The sequence below is a fragment of the Protopterus annectens genome, chromosome 2.part0, assembly GCF_019279795.1.
Source record: "Protopterus annectens isolate FY-2018-M chromosome 2.part0, PAN1.0, whole genome shotgun sequence".
Taxonomy (NCBI): domain Eukaryota; kingdom Metazoa; phylum Chordata; order Ceratodontiformes; family Protopteridae; genus Protopterus; species Protopterus annectens.
Window position 1 is genome coordinate 721,839,930 of NC_056728.1, and position 20,308 is coordinate 721,860,237.

At 39.8% G+C, this 20,308-nt stretch overlaps 1 protein-coding gene across 3 annotated transcripts in view; it reads left to right on the forward strand.

Annotated features, from left to right (window-relative positions):
- Positions 1–20,308, forward strand: part of SVEP1 (sushi, von Willebrand factor type A, EGF and pentraxin domain containing 1) — a 2,252,988-nt gene that overhangs the window by 1,816,633 nt on the left and 416,047 nt on the right. For all 3 annotated transcript variants that reach the window (XM_044061036.1, XM_044061037.1, XM_044061038.1), the window contains exon 42: positions 13,844–14,017. In XM_044061036.1, coding sequence (XP_043916971.1) covers positions 13,844–14,017 — 174 coding nt within the window. The remainder of the gene's footprint in view (positions 1–13,843; positions 14,018–20,308) is intronic.

A 20,308-nucleotide genomic window follows, 5' to 3' on the forward strand; every position in this document is an offset into this window, starting at 1 on the left:
CGAGTTCCACATACACTCACACCATCCATTCTCCAGTTGCTATCCCAGCCATAACACACCTCCACACATTGCCCTCTCCCCAGCATTAGGGACCCTACACGTATGTTGTCTCCACCCATGTATCATCAGGTTCTCCCAACCTTTTAGTCCTTGAACATACCTGCCCTGGCTTGTGTACTGGTTTGAAGTCCAAACAACCCGCACTTTTTGGGTAGTCCCACCAGGGAGTACCCTGTAATTGTTTATAAGGTAGATTTAGCAGGTGGACAATGTTACTCCCACTGGTAGTATCCTGTCTGTGGTTTGTGAAGCAGTGATTTGCTCACCCCTGCCCAGCTTGATATGCCATAAGATGACAGCACAACATAATACAGGTGTTGCTGTTGTTTTCCTTCTCATTCTTTTTGTATGCTTTATTGTCATGACGTTCATTCGTCATATAGATATATATATATATATATATATATATATATATATAGGTTCATAGGTTCATAGGTAGGTACTAGGCTATCTGCCCGAGGGCATTTATAAGCCTAGCCAGAGTGTGTCAGCTTTCGCCGCCCCATTGATTAATTAACTGAGCCTTTGTCAAGAAGAGCCAATGAAGTGATCCCAGGGGTGTATTTTCTGTTACCCATCCACTCGTCAAGGTTTCTCTTGAAGAGTGTTAATGAGGGGCTCTGCCTAATGAAGTTAGGAATTTAGTTCCAAAGCATGGGAAGTCTCTGTGACAGGAATCTATCCCTCCAGCATGTTCTATTTATTGTTGTGGCGAGGTTTAGCTCACTTGAGCGAGTGGCTCGCAGTGACTTGGATTTCTTTAGGAGGAGCATGTCCATCAATTCTGAGTTGGACATGGCTTTGTAAGTCAGGCAGAGATCCTCTGAGTAAGTGATATGCCACTGAGTACAGCTGGAGTTTTTCCAGTCGGGCTGCATAGGACATATGCTTGAGACCAGTAATCCTCTTCGTGAGGTACTTTTGTGGACTTTCCAGCTGTTGGAAGTGTCTTGTGAGGTACATCCCAAACGGGGCATTGTACTCTATGATGGGTCTGATGAGTAATGAGTAGAGGGGCACTATAACCTCTATTTCTAGATGTGAACCCTTTAGTAATTAGATGAGCTACATAGAAGGATTTCCTAACTACTTTGGCAATATGATTGTCAAAGGAGAGATTACTATCTACCTGGGTCCCCAGATCTCTTATTACCTCTTCTGTATTAAGGGGGCTGCCACCTATGTGGTAATTCATGGGTGTTTTGTTTTTTCCAAATGGGATGACTATGCATTTTTTGGCATTTAGCTTGAGACCATGACTTTGACACCAGGTGTCCGTCTCAGTAAGGCCCTTTTGGAGAATGTCCATGTCAGCCGGAGAGTCAATTATGGCTCCCAGTTTGCAGTCATCAGTGAACTTGGTTAGCCATAAGTCCTCCTGCGTTTGCCTGTACTTCTGAGTATATGCCGAACAGTAGGGGTCCTAGGACCGAGCCTTGTGGGACACCACTTGTGACTGGTTTAGAGTCGGACCTGGAGCCCACTATTCTTACCGTGTGAGTTCTGTCTGTAAGCCAGTTGGCAACCCATCTCGTGACGTAGGGGTTTATGTTCAGGCTGGTGAGTTTTTCTATAATTCCCGAGTGGGGAATGGTGTCAAAAGCCTTGGCGAGGTCAAGGTAGGCTGTGTGAACTACCTTCCCCTCATCTATGGCTTTGGTGACTGTCTCAAAGAAGTCAACCAGGTTTAGTAGGCATGATCTGCCCTTAACAAAGCCGAACTGGGTTGGGTCAAGTGTTTCGAGGTTCCCAATGTCTTTGTTAATGAGTTCCATGATGATGTGCTCCATAGCCTTGCAGACCAGGCTAGTCAGGCTTATGGGGCGATAGTTACCAGGGTCAGTTGTGGCCCCTCCTTTGTGGAGTGGAATAATTGTTGCTGTGTGCCATTCTATGGGCACGTAGCCTGTGGAGAGGCTGAGGTTGAACAATGTGTTTAGGTGGGGGGTTAGTTCATTCTGTAGTTCGTGCAAGACGCAGCCTGGGACACCATCTGGCCCCACTGACGCTGTGCTTTTGGCTTTTGAAAGGGTTGTTTTCACCTGTGCGTCTGTGACTTCTGGGACACTACACATTTCTGGTATTGTTGTGGGCCCTTTTGGGGGTGGGGGGGTGAAGTTTGCACTGAATCTATCTGCCAGGATGTTGGCAATATCAGTGGGTTCAGTATATTCTGTGCTATTTTGCACTAGCTCAGAGCATATCTGCGAGTTACCACTTAGATTCTTGACATAGCTAAAGAAGACTTTGTGGTTATCTTTCGAATCCTTGCCTATTTTTCTTTCGAAGTTAGCCTTGGAGGATTTTATGAGGGACCTTGGTTTCTTACTGATACTGATCAGGGATGTCTTTCCTTCTTGGGATTTGCTTTTTTTCTGAACTAGTTTCCTCCTCCTATTGTATAGCCTGTTTATGGCAGGGGTCCACCAGACTGGTTTCCTTCTCTTAGGGGAGTGAGTCTTGGTTTTGCTAGGGACAGCACGATCCATGCATCCTTGGAGGTGCTCATAGAGTGTATTTGTAAAGGTTCCTGCATCTTGGACACTGTTATCCTTTAGCATGGGGGCTGTGAAACTTACCACCTCTGTCTTAAGTAAGGTGAAGTTTGATATAGAAAAGTTTTTCACTGTGATTTCCTTGGTTGGAGGTGGTGGTGTGGTGTGGACATCCAGAGTGATTAGTTTATGTTCTGATCTAACCAGTGACGGGTTGACCTCTGGTGTGGAACACCTGTCGCCCATGTTGGTGATGACCAGGTCCAATATGTTTTCACCTCTGGTAAGAGAGTTTACCAGCTGATCCAGGGCATTTGAGTTAATAAATTCCAGGAAGCCCTGGACCTGGGAGTTTGTACTTTAGTAGTTTTTCCAGTTAATGGTAGGGTAATTGAATTTGCCCAATATCAGGGTGTTCGGTTGGACCTTCATGTTTTCCAATGTCTCCAGAAAAACGGAGTGGTGGTCCTCGGTCATGATGGAGGGTGATCTGTAGCAGGCCACAATTTGCAATGCAGATTTGCCTGATGTTAGTTGCACATGGATGATCTCGGAGGTATCATGCTGCGCCACTAACCTGGAGGTGTAGGTATCCTTGATGAATATGGATACACCCCCTCCTTTTGTGTTTCGGTCCATATTCTGTGGCCGAAATGTGTGGTATGAGTTGTAGCTTGGTAGTGCTGGGGTGCTCTGTGGAGTCTTGAACCAGGTTTCAGTTACTGCACAGATGTCGACGTTCTCCATACTGAGGAGTGCTTCGAGTGCATGCATTTTGAGATTTAAACTCCTGGCGTTGAATAGCACAACCCTCATTTTTTTATTTGTGCTATTTACGGAGGTGGGTTTCGCTTTTGAGCCTTGCCTAAAAAAGGCACTATGGGGGCAGCAAGAGCCTTGGCCAGTATTCAAAAGCCTAGGGGAGACAGGTGCAAGCCGTCTCTTGTGAAGCAATGAGGCATGTCAAGCATGTCGTTCCAGGCTGACAGAAACTGGATCCCCTTTGAATGACACCGGAAGCTTAAGCCAATTGTTGAAATTGATCATTTTTCTTTATACTGTGGTATCATTCTTGGTGAGGGCAGGATGCTACTCAGGGTCAGGGTCATACCCGCCTGGGCTACATGATCAGAGAGGTCTTCCATGTCTCTTTTCATGTAGTCCAGGGAAGTACGTCTCAGGTCATTCACGCCAACATGAACAATGACAGAGTCATATTTGTACTTGTTCTGGAGTGACCTGAGTGCTTGTGTTATGTGGTGGATTCTGGCTCCCGACAGGCAGCTAACAGTAACAGTAATTGCCGAATAAGTTCTCTAAATTCTAGCTTAGATTCCCAGTCACCTTCCCTTTCCTGTTAAGTAACTTTCTCTATGACCCAAAACATATAGTCTGCTCGGGGACACTGCAGACAGTCTCTATAAAGGGCCCTGGTATCCTTTTTCCGGTTTATATCATATGTATGCTCGTACACCATCTGCCTCAATGTACGTTCGGTCATCGCCACGTAGTAGGAACCACATATCTTACAATGGGATAAATAAATCACTCCTTTGGTATGACAGCTGAAATGCCCCTGTGGGTAAAAAGTGACTTTTGCCGAATCCAGTGCAAGTGTGTTTTGGTTATACATAAATGAGCATTGACCACACATACCATATTTATATGTTCCTAATATTGTGCCCACAGGTTTTGTATTTCCCCTTTCAAAAATATCCTTTAGATTGGGGTTTCTCTTGAACCCAAAGTTTAGTGGTCTAGAAAATACCCTTGGTTTGTTGGGCATAATAGAAAACATCTTCCAGTTTTTTGTCACAATGTTTTGGATCCCCTTACTATCTTGGCTGTATGTCAACACTAAATACACACCATCTGTGTCACTTTTAACTGATCCTTGGTCCTTGTTCCTGTTGTTATTGTTACTTTCATAGTTTAATAGGGGTATATATTTATTTCCCCATCCCATTAGAACTTCTTCTTTGATAGTTTTAACCATGCTATTGGGGTATCACCTCTCACAACATTCCCCTCAATATAATCCAGTTCTTTCAGCAAGTCATCTTTATTAGAAGTCAGCCTGCATCATTTGTCCTTTCACTATATTTTTCTTTTGTTTGTAGAGATGGTTACTTTCATAATAAAGATACGAGTTTGAAAAACATTCAATTCTATATAGTTTTGAAATATATTTCCCATCAATATTGTCCTTCATAATGGTCACATCTAAATAATGTACTTTGATTTCTCTGGTTTCATGTGTGAACTTCAAAACTTCTGTGGTGTTATTTATATATTCTATGAAACCTTCTATATTTTGTGGAGACCCTTTCCATAAAATAAAAATATCATCCAAAAATCTGAAGTAAATCCTGATGTAATCTTTGTACTGTCACTCAAAAATAAAAAGCTTTTCCCAATATGATAAGACAATATTTGCAAATATGGGTGCGCATGCCGCACCCATAGCAACCCCATCCATTTGATGGTATAATTCACCCTGGAAAGATATGAAATTGTTTTTTAATACCAATTCCATGCTTTCTAGGACAGTCCTAAAATCTGAGTGTTACAAAAATTCAAACTCCAGTAACATTTCTTCAAACCATTGCAGACTTATATCGTGGGGAATAAATGAAAAGAGGTCCTTAACATTGATAGTTATAAACAAAAAGTCACTGTTAAATTCTACTTGTCCTATCTTGTACAAAAAATCCCAAGAATCTTTTAGTATGTGGGGGTATAAATCATAAAAAGGTTTCAACTTTTTGTCAGTGTATATAGCTAGAGGCTTTGTTTTTGACCCAGCAGATGATACAATGGGTCTGGCGGGGGGGCATATAGTTCTTTTGAACTTTGGGTATTCCAAAAATGCTTGGAATATATGGTTTATATACTTTAAAATAGTCATACAACTGTTTTGTTATGGCCCCTTGTAACAAGTTGTCATCTAGAATAATGTCTATTCTATGGTAGGCTACACTAACTTGGTTACAAGATACCTGGTTGTATCTACCATCAGTGTTTTAACAAAACAAACATTTTTGCTGAATATTCCCACTGCTGCATCATAACTACCACCCCCCCCCATATCAGGTTTCATAATACAAACCTCCTTATTACAAATTTCTGACATAACCTCTTTCTCATCTTCTGTCAAGTTTACCTTGTTATACACCTTTCTACTGTTGTAGTATTATCTGATTTCTTTGCATACCACCATTTCAAAGTTGTTTAATTCAAGTAACGGAGGGGATTGTAAGAACTTTTCCAACTGGTCTGACTCAATCGTGCCACCAAGTAATACATTCAAATTCATTTTCCTGACAAACATTTTTATATCAAGTAATGCTTCAGCCATATTTCGTTTTTGCTAGGAATGAATATGAAACTTTTTTTGAACAAACTGAAGTGTCTCTGATTCATTTCAATATTGGAATAATTGTAAATCTGAAAATTCCCCATCTTATTAATGGGACCTACTACTTGCAATTCATTGTCCATGTTAAAGTTCCCCTCCCTTACAGGTAAGTTCTTAGTTATCTGTTCCAATAACTCCTCTGGGGTTGTGGGTAAAACTGCTGTTTCCCCCTCTGGTTCCCCTGTCCCCTCTTGTTGGCTTGTGCATACGTAGGTTGTACTGGAAGATTCTGAATTCTTTCTGACCTTCTTACAGGACCATTGTCTAAAGGGGTGTCTCTATCATTGTTCCTATTATCAAATTCTCTATTTTATTCACTATTGTACTCATCCATATTAATGTTCCCTCTACCATTGCGTGGGTTAAAATGTTGCCTTCGTACATAAGCTGTGCCCTCAGCATAGTCTTTAGTATCCCTCTCTAGTTTACCTATTTTCCTTTTCCAGATTTTTGCATCCAAAGCTTCAACATCTTTAAAACTTTATGCATATTTACATTTGTTTTCTTCTAAGGTAAACAATAAATCTTCCTGTATTTTCAAATTCAAAGCTGCAATATCATTCTTTAACACATCCATCATTTTTTCATTATGCTTAATAATAACCCTCATGAGGGCTTAACCAGTCATTAAATACATTTACTACATCTTTAAAAAAAATCAGTTCCCTCGTAAACATTATTAGGAAATTTACTAATTCTAAGTCCCTTAGGGACTTGTTTAACTTTAATGAATTCATTTAAAAAACAATTGTCAGCCATTAAACTTCTAAATTTACACAATTTTTCTTTTAACTTACAACACATACCAACATATCTTTCATTACCTTGTGGAGGTGCTGGGTTAAAATTAAAGTTTGTTCTGCCTAACCACGAGTCCATATTAATGTCCAAATACTGTTCCCAACCACTCAATGAATTAGTGTTATGGGCAAAACAACTCTGAGTCCGTTGTAAAGGTTCTGTTCCATTTCCCTGGCTAAAAGCAGCTCCATGCCTTTCCTGCTGCTGTGTGACTTATCGCTGCGAGGAGAGAGAAATGTACCCTTTTCCTCACTGTAATGTGATCTCTGAGTTGGCATATATAATTTGCAAGGGGTGTGGGGGTGCAGAAAGTACAGTTGTGTACACTTACCATAAATGTAGATGTTCAAGTGTATTCACTGTTGCATGCATCACACTTGGGTTATCTGCCTGCAGGTTCAACTGGATCCAAATGGATAGCACACTGCATCCATTTCTGCTACAAGCACCATGGTAAACCTACCCCACATGGGATCAGGCCACATTCCACTAGGGCTACTTCCACCTCTACAGCATTTCTCAGAGGAGTCCCTACCAGGGACATTCTGGAAGCTGCAACCTGGAGTTCTGTTCACACATTCACCAAGCATTACCACTTACCTATCTTTTCAAAATCCAGGGCTAGATTTGCTACAGCAGTCTTGCAAGGCCTTATAGCCAGCCCTAACACTTCTTGACTGTCTCCACCCTTCCTCAGCTTTGTGAATCAACCCAAGTGTGATGACTGCAACAGTGAAAGACGAAGAACATAGTACAGTTGTGTACACTTACCATAAATGTAGATGTTCAAGTGTATTCACTGTAGCAGTCCTGGTTTCCCTCCTTCCAGCCCCCTGGTTTTCTCTGTCTTTCTATCTCTCCTCTCTATGGCCATTCCTATTGGCATTGGCATTTACTTTTTACTGGTGGCGTTCCCCACCATATACTAGCTCCCTATTTGGGGTCTTCTGACATTTGGGGCAAGAAAAACTGATGTAATGGCATTGACTGCCTATTTTATACCCCTGACAACCTGATGTCATGGAAGAAGCGACAGCATCCGACGCAGAAATACTAAGACTCTGGTATACGGGCCGACTGAGGGCTACCTGCAGGCAGATAACCCAAGTGTGATGACTGCAACAGTGAAACACGAAGAACATCTTCAAAATATAAAGGCATTTTTTTTTTTTTTTATGTTTGAGTTTTTGAAGACTCAGTCATATGGTCGCTTCGATATTTTTTTTGAGTTTCCGAATGTCGATCATCTGACATATACCCATCTAGCTACATAAAGGCTGGTCAAACAATACAACATGCTTAAGATAATCCATGTCCAACTAACCATGGGAAAAATCCATTAATATATTCTTGCTAGCTACAGGTCCCCCACCATGAACCAGGGAATCCATACATCATACCTGAAGTTAGTAGAATCTCTCACCATCCAGCCCAATACTATACTCATGGGTGATTTTAAGTACCCCTCCATTAATTTGGAGGCATACACAACCAAGGCCCAAAGATTTACTGACTTTATAAATTCAAATACCCTGATGCAGCTAGTCTGCACTCCCACTAGGGGAACAATTACTCTAGATCTGGTAGTCACAAATATGGGAGAGTTCTGCACCCCCCACCCCCGTATGTCCTCACTAGTAAGATCAGATCTGATTACAAAATGGCCTCCTCTGAAATAAAGGTAAAACTAGTCTACACACCTACGCCCAGAAATTTAAGAACTTCTCTAAGGTGAATTACCATCTTTTAAGGGATGGCACAGCTAGTTTTCAAGTTCCCTCAAATCCAGAAAATACAAAAGCCTAGCAGAGGCATACACAAAAGCCATGTATGACCATATAAACAACTGTATAAAATCATTAGTACCAGACTGAAATAAACCCAGATCAAACCGCAAAAACAAGACAAGGACCCCTAGTACCAATAGGTTGTACAACAAAAGAAGGAAAATCCTGTTGAGCAGTAAGACGGAATGTGCACAACAGAGAAATAGGTCACTCTGTCTAAACAAGTGAATCAGGGTACTAGTCAAGTCTCTAAATGCAGACATTGAGGTAAAAAATAGCCTCCAAAGCTAAGGATAACCATAAGGCAATTTTCAATTATGTTCACAATCTTAAGGGCAACATCCAGCAATGTCCAGAATTAGTTGTAGATGACATCACCTATTTTTAGTCAGAAGTGGCAGTAATTCTGCTGACTGATAAATTCAGCTGAAATTTCACTTCCCCATCACTCCCACTTCTCCCCCAAAAATAATCTCCACCATTAATTATCACCAAAGAAAAGGATGCCACTGCACTCTCTAAAGCTAAAAACACAGCTTCAGTGGGGCCTGACAATATACCAGGTTGCCTCTTAAACAGCTTAAATCAGGATTTGTCAGGTCCACTTGGATCTCTAATCACAGCCTCTGTATTGGCTTTGTCCCAATAAGAGTGGAGAAAGGAAAGTTGTGTAAAATCTTACCCTAACCATAGATATCCTTCTTTTCCATGTTGCAGTATTCTACATGTAGAATTCACCCTCCTTCCTCTCCAGTTCATCCAGCTAGGTTTCAAAAGATTTTCAGTCCCTCTAGGTGCGTCAGACATCTGATGTGGCAGCAGGTATATGGGCCATAAAAGTGATGTCTGCACAGACCAGCCCGCAGAACATAAAAAAGCCCCAGTTGGGGCTAGTCCTAAAAGGGCATAGCCTGTCCAGTGTCACCCAAGAGAGCAAGTGCAGTCTGACAGGAGGGGAAGGAATACTGCAACGTGGAAGAGAATTACATCTATGGTTATGGTAAGATTTTACAACTTTTTATATATATATTATATCTGTACATGCACACACATATACATCTACATAATTATATGCATTTCCTATACTGTTGAATGCTTGTGCTGGATGATGTGTTTGTGATCACAGCAGCTGAATGTGTATCCGCCATGGCTTAGTGGAACTCACATCAACTATAGTGTGCAGAGTCGGGGGTTTGCAACCTGGTAGTGCAGATTATTTTGTTAATGGCCACAACAACAGCTGTTGGCTACAGGGTGACTAAGGTGCTGTAGAACATTTGTAGGCGGGTATGTGCTTGTTTGCGCTAAGCACAGCATTACTAACCTCTGGTTGCGGCGTCTTGCACTCAGCCTCTACATTGCTTCACCAGTGTGGTACTCGCATACCGGTGGTCAAACAGGCTTACACCCACTTGCTCCCGCATACACACAAGCAACGTCGTGCATTTTGTTCACATCTGTCAACCAGGACAGTCAGACTGTATGCTTGTCCATTGTCAGTGGTGGCCCACGGTGTAGAGCTCTACATTGACCCCAGCTACGTATCCCAATTAATACTGTGGTGTTCACATTCATAGAGGGTACAGACATAATATAGCCATGTCCCCCATTAATCATGCTTAGTTTACGTTGAACTGTCGGTATTATCCTTGTTTAGGTCAGGTTTACATGTCAGGTATGACTGTTGACAAAGGTCAAGCACACTTGGACATGCTTACCACCGCTTATTTGTGCTTAGACCTGCGTACATGTGCCTTATTCATTATGACACTAACACTTCACATGTGCATTTCATGCAGTACTCCAGTTCACATTTAACTGTTATTCTGTAGGTTATATGGCAAAACAATGTAAAATTATGTACATATACAGATTTCCCATGGAAAATGATTTGTGCTGCAGTGAGACTTGAACTGGGAATGCCTGTTCATTAGGTGGATGCTCTAACCACTCCACTATTGCTGTCCTGCTTCATTTGCATATATATTCCTTGTTATCCTCTTCAGCCTTTTCAGCTGCTTTAACCATAGCTAGGCGATGGGCAAACCCACGCACCTATGGTTAGCTGTATTCGGGGTTTTAAAACACATCAATAATAGGGATTCTTCATTTAATTTGACTGTACTGTTGCTGTTGAACACATGGGGACTGTTGGGGATATGCAGACACTTGTGAGCTGTCTCGCTCATTTATTTACACATTCTTCTGTTCTACTTTGCAAGGGCATGTTTATTCTGTGAGCTCTGCTCTCAGACATGCCCCCTGCACTCATCCACACTCCGTGTAGCATTTGGAGTTCAGGCAGCGCTCCTTCATTAATATGCATGGCGTGCTGCCGTCCTCCTCTTCAACTGCTGCTTCCGTGCAGGAGTAGATTAGTCCTGCATGGAAGATTAGTAAATCCAGGGGATTGTGTCTACTTTGACTTATAAAATCCAGTTTAAGACCTAAAACTTAAAGAATACAACCACTATAAAAATAGTGCTGAAGAGTTTGCCATATACACCTCTTCAGTAACCCACTATGATTCCAGAGGTATGTACATCTGTTTGAAATGTGAAGATATAATTTGATTCTGTCAAAAAGCTTAGGCTCTTCCAACTGGAAGTTATGGTGCAAAATCCATTGGAAGGAATGAGTTAATGACTTCTTATCATAATGGTGACACTTTCCATATTATCTTGGAATGTGAATGTTTTCACAGGTATAGACAGAAAGGAAAAAAACTGTAATTTTATTAAGAAATGCAGAGTGCAAAAAGTAATGCTACAGGAGATACATTTGGAAAGGCATGAACACGTGAACTGATAAAGTATTTCAGAATGAATATTCAGTAGAATATCAGGGACAAAGGAAATGAGGAATACTTACATTATTTGGAGCTCCAATAGTGACAGTAGAGGGGGAAATATAATAATGACAGATCTGTGGTAGTAAGGGCAAGGAATGAGGATTATGCTGGTATGCATTTATATTTCACCTAAAACTGCTATATGACACTTAAAAAATGGGAAGAAACTATCAACTTTCAAAAGAAAATATTACTTATAAGTGGGGATGGGAATTTTATTTTCAATAATGAATTTATTATCTGTGGGAGAAGGGAAAATATAACAAAACAGGGAGATTTCTGAAGAAATGTAAGAAAATATTTCCTATGGAAAATGCAACGTCAGTAGTAGAAACACAGAGAGGATTTACATATTATTCCCCAAGGTACAATAAATGGGCTAGACTAGACAAAAATTATATTTCACAGTAACACGTGCATTTAATTGAGGACTTTGACACATCCAATAACTTTTTCATAGCATGCACTAATAATTACTTAGATAAACATGCATGGTAATGAAGTAAAAATGAGACACTGGCACTTTCCCACTTATCCATTAAAAGACAGGAATTTTAGGAATGGGTAGTAGAAATTATTTGGGAGCTATGGAAGATACAAAGTACTCCAGAAGTTATAGCTAGTGAGTAGGATAAAATGAAAGTAGAGTTTATAAACAGAGTAGAAATAAAAGAAAAAGAGATGTAGTTAAGAAGTAACAAGAATTACTCGGAGGGGGTTGGCAAAGTTCAAAGTATTGCAGAGTAAGGGGAATCTCATAGAGCAATAAGAGGTACATCTGCAGAGTGCTAAACAGAAAATAAGGGAGTACCTGGATAGTATGCATGAATTTAAAAAGATTACTGTTAAGCAACTTTTTTGATAACAACTCCAGAGCACAAAAACCTTCGGCACAATGACTTAGGTAACAGAAAGTAGATAGGGCTGTTGGCAGACTTAGGGAGCCTATAACAAGCAAAGTGACCAGAAATCCTATACAGATATCAGAGATACTTTGGAATGTTTATGAAAATTTTTATAAAGCAGAAGATGAGAAAATCAAGACAAAGCATAAATGGAAATATTTATGGAAGACTTAAACATGCCAAGGTTAGATGCAGATGAGGAATAAAAAATTAACAATTAGGATAGGATGAGATGAGATAAAAATGGTAATGTATAACCAACCTACAGGAAAATTTCCAGGAGATGGCATTCTGGTAAAAGTTTAGAAGCTAGGAGGGAAGAAAGTGATAAAGATCTGGAAGTTTTTGTTTAACAGTACTTTAAAAGGAGGGGAAATACCAGCATCCTTGAAAAAAATGGTGGTGCCTATAATACTTAAAGATGGTAAAGACCCATCAGATTCAATTTCATATAAGCCCATTTCAATTTTAAACCATGATTATAAAGTGTGTATGTCTATAAGGATAAAAAAGGCAAATAAGTTTCCAAAATTGATAGTTACAGATCAATGTGGTTTTGTAAAGGGAAGCAAACATTTGACAACATTAATAAAACAACGATGATCCAGAGGGAAGCAGAATGTAAGAAAATATTGCTGTTGTTGCAGACAATGCATTCAACAAAGTAAGCTGGAATTTTATGCGCAGGGAAATAGAAGTATTTGCATTTTCTGATATAATAATAAGGGTAAACATGAGGAATCAGAGGCAATAATCAAAGTGGGAGGGCTCCTCTCTGATAAGTTGTATCTGAACAGAGGAAGTCCTTGCATATCTGCCATTTGTAATCCTGTGTCCTTTTTCATGCTAGATACCAGTGTCATTTGGCTGGCACCTTAGTAATCAAATCAAAATATATTTTAAATGCATTATTACATTTCAGCTTTATCCAGTAGCATATCCTGCTTTGAAAAAAAAACAAAGTCCATAAAAGTACCTGTTGCAGTAGACTGAAATGCAAGCAGCAGCTGATGACCTTCTAAATATCTTAAGCCAAATGTACTTGAAGGCCTACTAGTGCTGTATATGTATTCCAAAAAGTGAAGATCACAATTGTATCCCCCTATCATTAGCTGCTAAACTATGGTAGAGTTTACTATGTTAAATACAGTAACCAGTGATAGTCACTGGGATTGTGATATCTACAGAAACCACCTAGATTTATGAGGGTGGGAAAATTTCATATTGGCCCACCTCATACACGTAAGATTTAGTGCTTACTATAACAACTCCTGTAACATAAAACTTAAATTCTTGTTGCTGAACAAAGTAAAATGGCTAATTCTACATGCTATATGGATATTAATATGCAATGTGGAATGTTAGTTAACAATGTTCACTGTTGTGAAAGTAACATGCCTGATTGTAAGCAGATATAGACTGGGCTTAGCCCAAATGCTTTTAGTAACTCCTGTTTATATGCCTTGCAGTGTATAGTAAGACCATAAATTCTGTTTTTAACATGTTATTTTGTTATTCCTGTTTAGAATTTATGTGTGAAACACCAAGATGGTTGAACAATGGCCGAGCAGACTATGAAAATCTCACAATTGGAAGCAGGGTACATTATTCTTGTGAAAAGGGCTACGAACTGGATGGAGAATTTCATGCAGAGTGCACCAAAAATGGAACATGGAGCTTTCCTGCCCCGGTCTGCAAACGTGTGTGTTTTCAGTACTTTTTTATGTATTTACAAATCTTTGTTTCCTTAATCATACCCACGTCCTCCTGAATCTATCTAAGATGATTAAATTTGTGAGCCATAGTATCTTTGGAAGATACATATGACAGACTTGAGACAGTGATCAAATGACTGTTTTTTTTGTCATATATTGTGTGCAAACGGCAGCTATACTAGAATCGTCTTATTCCCAGAAATAGTGAGGAACCTTACAAACTGCTAGATACTGCACTGAGTGAAGTACATTTAGCTGCTCAGAATTGCATTGTGTTAGTAGAAATGTCTCATAGGGTGGGAATTGTGGGAAAACAGAGGATAACTCAAAGAGGGTTGTTATAATACAGAGATGGAGCTTCCATACCCTCAGGATAACACGTACTCTGAAAGGTTTTACTTAGAAAATAGCACATTTGTTTCTTTTGTTGCATTTTAGATGCATGTATATATATTTTTAATTTCATATAAGCTGTTTATATATATGTTTGTTTGTGTTTTGGAGTAAAAGGAGTCCCTTAACTTTTAGTCATAAAGACAAAGAAACATGCACAGACTAGCTATAAATTAATTAGTGCTTTTATTGCCAGCACTGAGTAAGGTATGGCAAAATTATAAGCACTGTTAATTGTGTGCTCCTGTGCAAACCTTACAATATCCTTCTTCTAAGTTCACTTGCTGATATTATAAATGCCTTTTTATACTGACACTCGATTTATCAAAGGTGCTGTACTTTAATATAAGGTTATGTGACTCAGATAAAAAGAGAAAAGAGATTTTTTTCAATATTTTCTCTTAGATTCATAGATTCATAAATTGTTAGTAGGCTAATAACCCAGGGGTCTTTCTAAGCCTAACCAAGTTTTCCCAAAAGAATAGTGAAATCCTGTATCCAAACAGGACATTGAGAGCCAGGCATTTATAAGTAACATCTGTCCATATGGGACATAGGCGACAGACCTGTTGTAAATTTCCTATTCACCATCCAGTGGTCTAGGTTGTGCTTAAACTGGGTAATAGACAAACTTGGCTTCATGTAAATGGGGAATCTGTTCTACAGGGGGAAGTCTCTGGGACACATATCTATATCCCTAGCTTGTTATGTTTAAGTCACAGACAAAATTCAGGTCATTACATCTTGTATTAATGGTACTGTTCGACTTATGACTATGCAGGAGATTCTTAAGTGTGGGATTTGTGGATGCGTTGTAAGTCAGGCACAGATCACCCCTCAGTAATATATAAGAGACTGAGTAGAGGGAAAGAGTTTTAAGACACTTTCTGTAAGGCAGGTTTGTTACACCTCGTATACTTTTGTAAGGTACCTCTGAAGTCACTCCAGCTGCTGCATATGCCTGGTCAGGTACATGCTGAAGACAGCATTATACTTTTCAACTGGTCTGATAAGGGCAGTGTACAGTGGGATAATGACCTCTTTGGAAATAGATGCCATGTCCTTACTTATAAGTTGTTCAACATAAAAGAATGTCCTCACCACTATGGCCACATGGTGGTTGAAGTTAAGGTTACTGTCTATGTGCATACCCAGATCCTTAACCACTGAGTTCACTCTTAGGGACATGTTATCAAAACAGTAATTAGCTCAAATGGTTGATATCCCAAAGGGTACAATTATGCATTTCTTTGCACTGAGTTAAGACCATGGTTTTGGAAGCATCTGTTAGTCAGAGATAGGTTTTCTTGAAGAATACTAATGTCTGCATTGAGTCGATGATAACTCCCAGTTTATAATCATCTACAAACCTAGTCAGCCATAAACCTTCAGCATTTGCTTATACTTCAGAGAAATAGATGCCAAAAAAGATCAGGCCCAGTACCAAGCTCTGGGGGACTTCTCTAGTGACTGGCCTCTCGGTGGAGATGATCTCACCTGTTTTGAACTCCTGGGTCCTATCAGTGAGCTGGTGGCTAGCCACGGAGTGATAAAAGGGTTTATACCTAATTTAGTAAGCTTGCCTTTAATGCCTGACTGAGGTATTGTAAGGTATGCTGGGTACCACAGCCTTGCCCTCATCCATTGCTTTGGTCACCCTCTCAAAGAAGTCCACTAGATTTAATAGGCATGATCTTCCTTTAATAAAGCCAAACTGTGATGGATACAGCATTTGCAAGTTACCTATGTCCTCATTTATCATGTCCGTGATGATTCTTTCCATGACCTTACATATGAGGCTGGTCAGACTTATGGGCCTGTAGTTACTCAGATTGGTGGTTGGACCTCCTTTGTGAAAGGGAATGACTGTAGCCATCTTCCATTCCTTGGGCACAAATCCTGACTGGTGATGGCATTAGCTCAGATGAAACTACATCATCACTTCTTCTTACTCCATATCACAGCTTCATGGAGTTTATTTCTCTATTAGTTTATTTTCACTAAGATGAAACAGCAAATACTATCCATACAATCCCCTATACTTTCTTAAAAGTTCAACTAAATGCATGTAAAGTGATACTCATTACTTTATTGATAAGGTTATGAGTTTTAGGAAATCAAGCTCTGTCAATTTCCAGAACATCTCTCCATTTCTTTCCAGATTCACTAGGACAGAATTAGTCAAGGCATCTTTCTGGCTCAACTAAAATATGAACTCCTTCTAGTTGCTGCATCCTCCAAATCAAATGCCGTCAGCATTCACATCATCTCAAAAACCATGTCAGTTCATCTTTCTTTCACCTAGAAATAAACACCAGTATAAAATCAGAAAAAAATGCAAAATAGCTCCCAGTGCAACAACACCCTGACCTTTTATTCAACTCACTGTTGCTCATGCTTATCTTTGATGAGACATTCTCCCTGTTAGCACCTAAACTAATTTGACAGATGCTTTCATATAGTCTAAGTCATAACCATGCAGGTTCACTCCTTCAAACCCTCAAAATAAGTCTACATTGCATACACTAGTCATTTTCTGTTCCTGGCCCCTAAGCTATGGGAATCTCTTCCCAAATTCCACTCACAGCTGAAAACTTTTATGAAGCAGAAATGAATGCATGTGATTTCCCTGTGGACATATAACCTACTAACCTTACCTCCCCCATACTGATTCATTCTTTTTATCCTCTCTCATTCTTTCTTCTGCGTGATATAGCACAATTTGCTTCTTTTCTTCTGGATGACAGTTCACATCAGGGTTATATAAATATAGTAAATAGTTTTGTATTTTTGTCTGTGTTTGTGTACTTGTTACTTCTATTCTGCTTCTCATGTTATATACTAAACTGTTTTCTGTACTCCAGGCTAAAATTGAAATGAATCTGTTGGGATCAGTGCCTTGCCCTGGTTAACAGCATAGAGCGCTGATCCCAAAAGACTCATGTCAATTTCAACCTGGGAGAACAGAAACAATTTAGTTTAGTATTTTTGTATCTCCCTCCGACAGTCCCTATTAACCCATTCACTTTCCCATAGGATGAGAGCCGTATAGCCCATACAGTCCCCTTGTAAACAGAATCAGTAGCCTAGAGTGGTACTATCATACTTGGTAAGGGATTCGACTTTTCTCTTTTTAAGATTTAACAACCCCACTGCAGCTATGACTTTCACATTGATGTTTTCATCTGCAACTGCATATGTTGTTTTGTGCATGCTGTCCCAAATTATGGTGTCATGTGTCAGTTGTTCAAGCATGGTATATGACAATGACCCATGCTTGTTCTACCTAGGGTCATTACCATATACCCCTTGAAATGACTTTTAACCTCTCCATTCCCACCTCCCCATGCCATCTCATCCAGTACCCAAACTGCTAGTCAAACATGAGTCATTGGTGGAATAGCCAGGGCTTTATATCGCTGTCACTAATCTGGATTATAGTTCCTCATTTTAGTCAAAGTATAATGCATGGGGCCAAGAGTTATCTGCACTACTGAATATAACCAAAAATGTTACCACAGTAGTGTCATTGTTCTTATCTTAAGTAACCATATCTGTGTGAAGTGCTGAACTGATGCCAGTACTAGGCAACCTCTGAAGAGGTGTGCAAACCATCCACTTAGGTTTTTATGGCAGGGATATGTAGCAGAATTTCAGGTCTTTCTTCCAGCTGACTCCGGTAGCAACAATAGCCCTTTTCCAATCTAGGTCACTGGCAGTACAGATGGAACTCTTGCTTCTGCACCAAGGGACCAACTAAGTAAACATAGTTGTCTATATATTCATTTGAAGGTTAAGAGTTCCATATACTTGTAGCCTTAATTGTCATGAGTGTATCCATACATAATTCAGGATGGGAGTCTAAAATTACCATAGATCTTCACTCATACTCTTTCAAACTGCAAGAGCTTTCTGGTATATGCAACAGGTCAGAGACAGTCACCTCACATTTTCGACAACACCTCACTCTGACACTATAATTTAGCAAGGAAAGATAGTTATTGCACACTTTTCTGCCAAGAGTAAAAAACTGTACTGTAATAATTTGCTTCTGCAATGCCTATAACTACAACAGCATTTGACTGAAATCAACTGATCCACATGCATTTTCCATAACTAGATCTATGGCAGCTTGGGTCTTGTAGTTCAACTGTGCTGAACTCTGTACAGTCTGTTAAACAAATGGACTCTATCATCCATTGTAGGAATACCAGTCTTCCAATCTTCTCTTTGCTTTATTGATATAAGGACCTCCCACATAGCAAACGAATGTTCAGGCTTGCATGAAACCTGCCTTGTAATATTTTAATGGTGAATACCCTCCCTGTGGGATAACATGGAAAACTCCATTGTAATTTCCACTTATATCTTCCAAAACTATCCTTTTCTTTAGTTTTAGGCTGACATGGAAGTTATCAATGATAACAAACAGCTGGGATAACGTGTTTAGAATAACTTCCTTATAGGCTTACCAATTTTTTTCCTAGCTGCTTCTGGATGCATTGTATATTATATGCCAGAGGAAGTTACTGAATGTACAATTTGTTTTTCAAATTAAATTTGTGCATATTGCTTATCAGTTAGAAATTATTGAAAAGTATTATTTGTTCTGCTAATACACAGAATTTAAGACCAGGTATTTTTAAGTGTAGTTCCTTTAAAGACATGTGACCTTCAGTTCACCACATGACAAAACTGGTGACCTTGATTTATGTCCATATCTACAATCCTGGAGCATCAGTAACTTTGTTGCTATAACCAGCAATAGGTATTGTAAATACAAAGATCTGATGTCGTCTCTTCTGCTCATTCTTCAAGGGATGAGGTTATCAGATCTGACTAGGGTCTGACTTCAGCCACTCTTTGACTTTGAATCCAAAGCTCTGGCTCTGCCTCATATCCATAATCCTCTGCAGCTAGAGGGTTACCTCAGATCTTGATTGCCACTTGCTTCTTATGGTCACAACCTCCATTGCTCAGCTTGGGATCTGTTAGGTCTAAACTAATTTTAACTTGTTATATTTGTGAGGTTTACCTTCTTCTATCTTTGTCATTTTACATTTCTTGTCTTCCTTGCCTTCCTTTATTCCCAAATAAATAAATAAATAAATAAACTTTAGGCTTAGTTTTCTATCATCACCTTTTGGTGCTCTTTTTTCCCTGTCTTTAGCTCTCTTAGTGATACAGTCTTCTGACTGGTAGAACTTTGGGACAGTTTTCTGTCTAGTGGTTGTTGCTGTGGTTATCTTTTTCTGGTGACATATGTGAAGTTCTTTTCAACATGGCTGATAAGCCATCAGGATTTAAGAAATGCATAGACTGCAGTCATAAGATTCAAAACCTGGACACATGCCAAGTAGATTTACTGTTTAGGGGCTGCTCATCTTGATGATCAGTGCCCTATTTGTACCACTTTTGGCATCAGAGCATGTGATGAGAGGAGAAATAAATTAGTTATCAAGTGCTTCTTCCCTGCCTCCATAGAACAAGCTTCCTTTCCTCACACTGCAGCTTCTGCTGTCTTCCCTTTTGCCAGGAAATGGTCTGTCAAGCCCAGGGGGTGAGAAGATTGGTGACAAGCTAAAAGAGAAGGAGTCAGATAAGGAACACTCACTAGGGATATTCCATGGAAGCATTTGTGCTAAATTAGGTACATTGACTTCCCCCAGGAGTCCTTAACTAAAGATACTGACTTCGATGAGGGGGAGGGATCCTACAGATCCCCCTTTGAGGATGTTGAGGATATCTCAGTCATAGAAACCTTGGAACTGCTTAGACAGAAAGGGGATTGGTCCTCCAAAGCCCCATCCTAGGAGGACTCAGTATTTTTTGAGGCTTTTGGGGCTGGCCCATCTACTTCTTTTGCAGTCTCTCCCATGGATG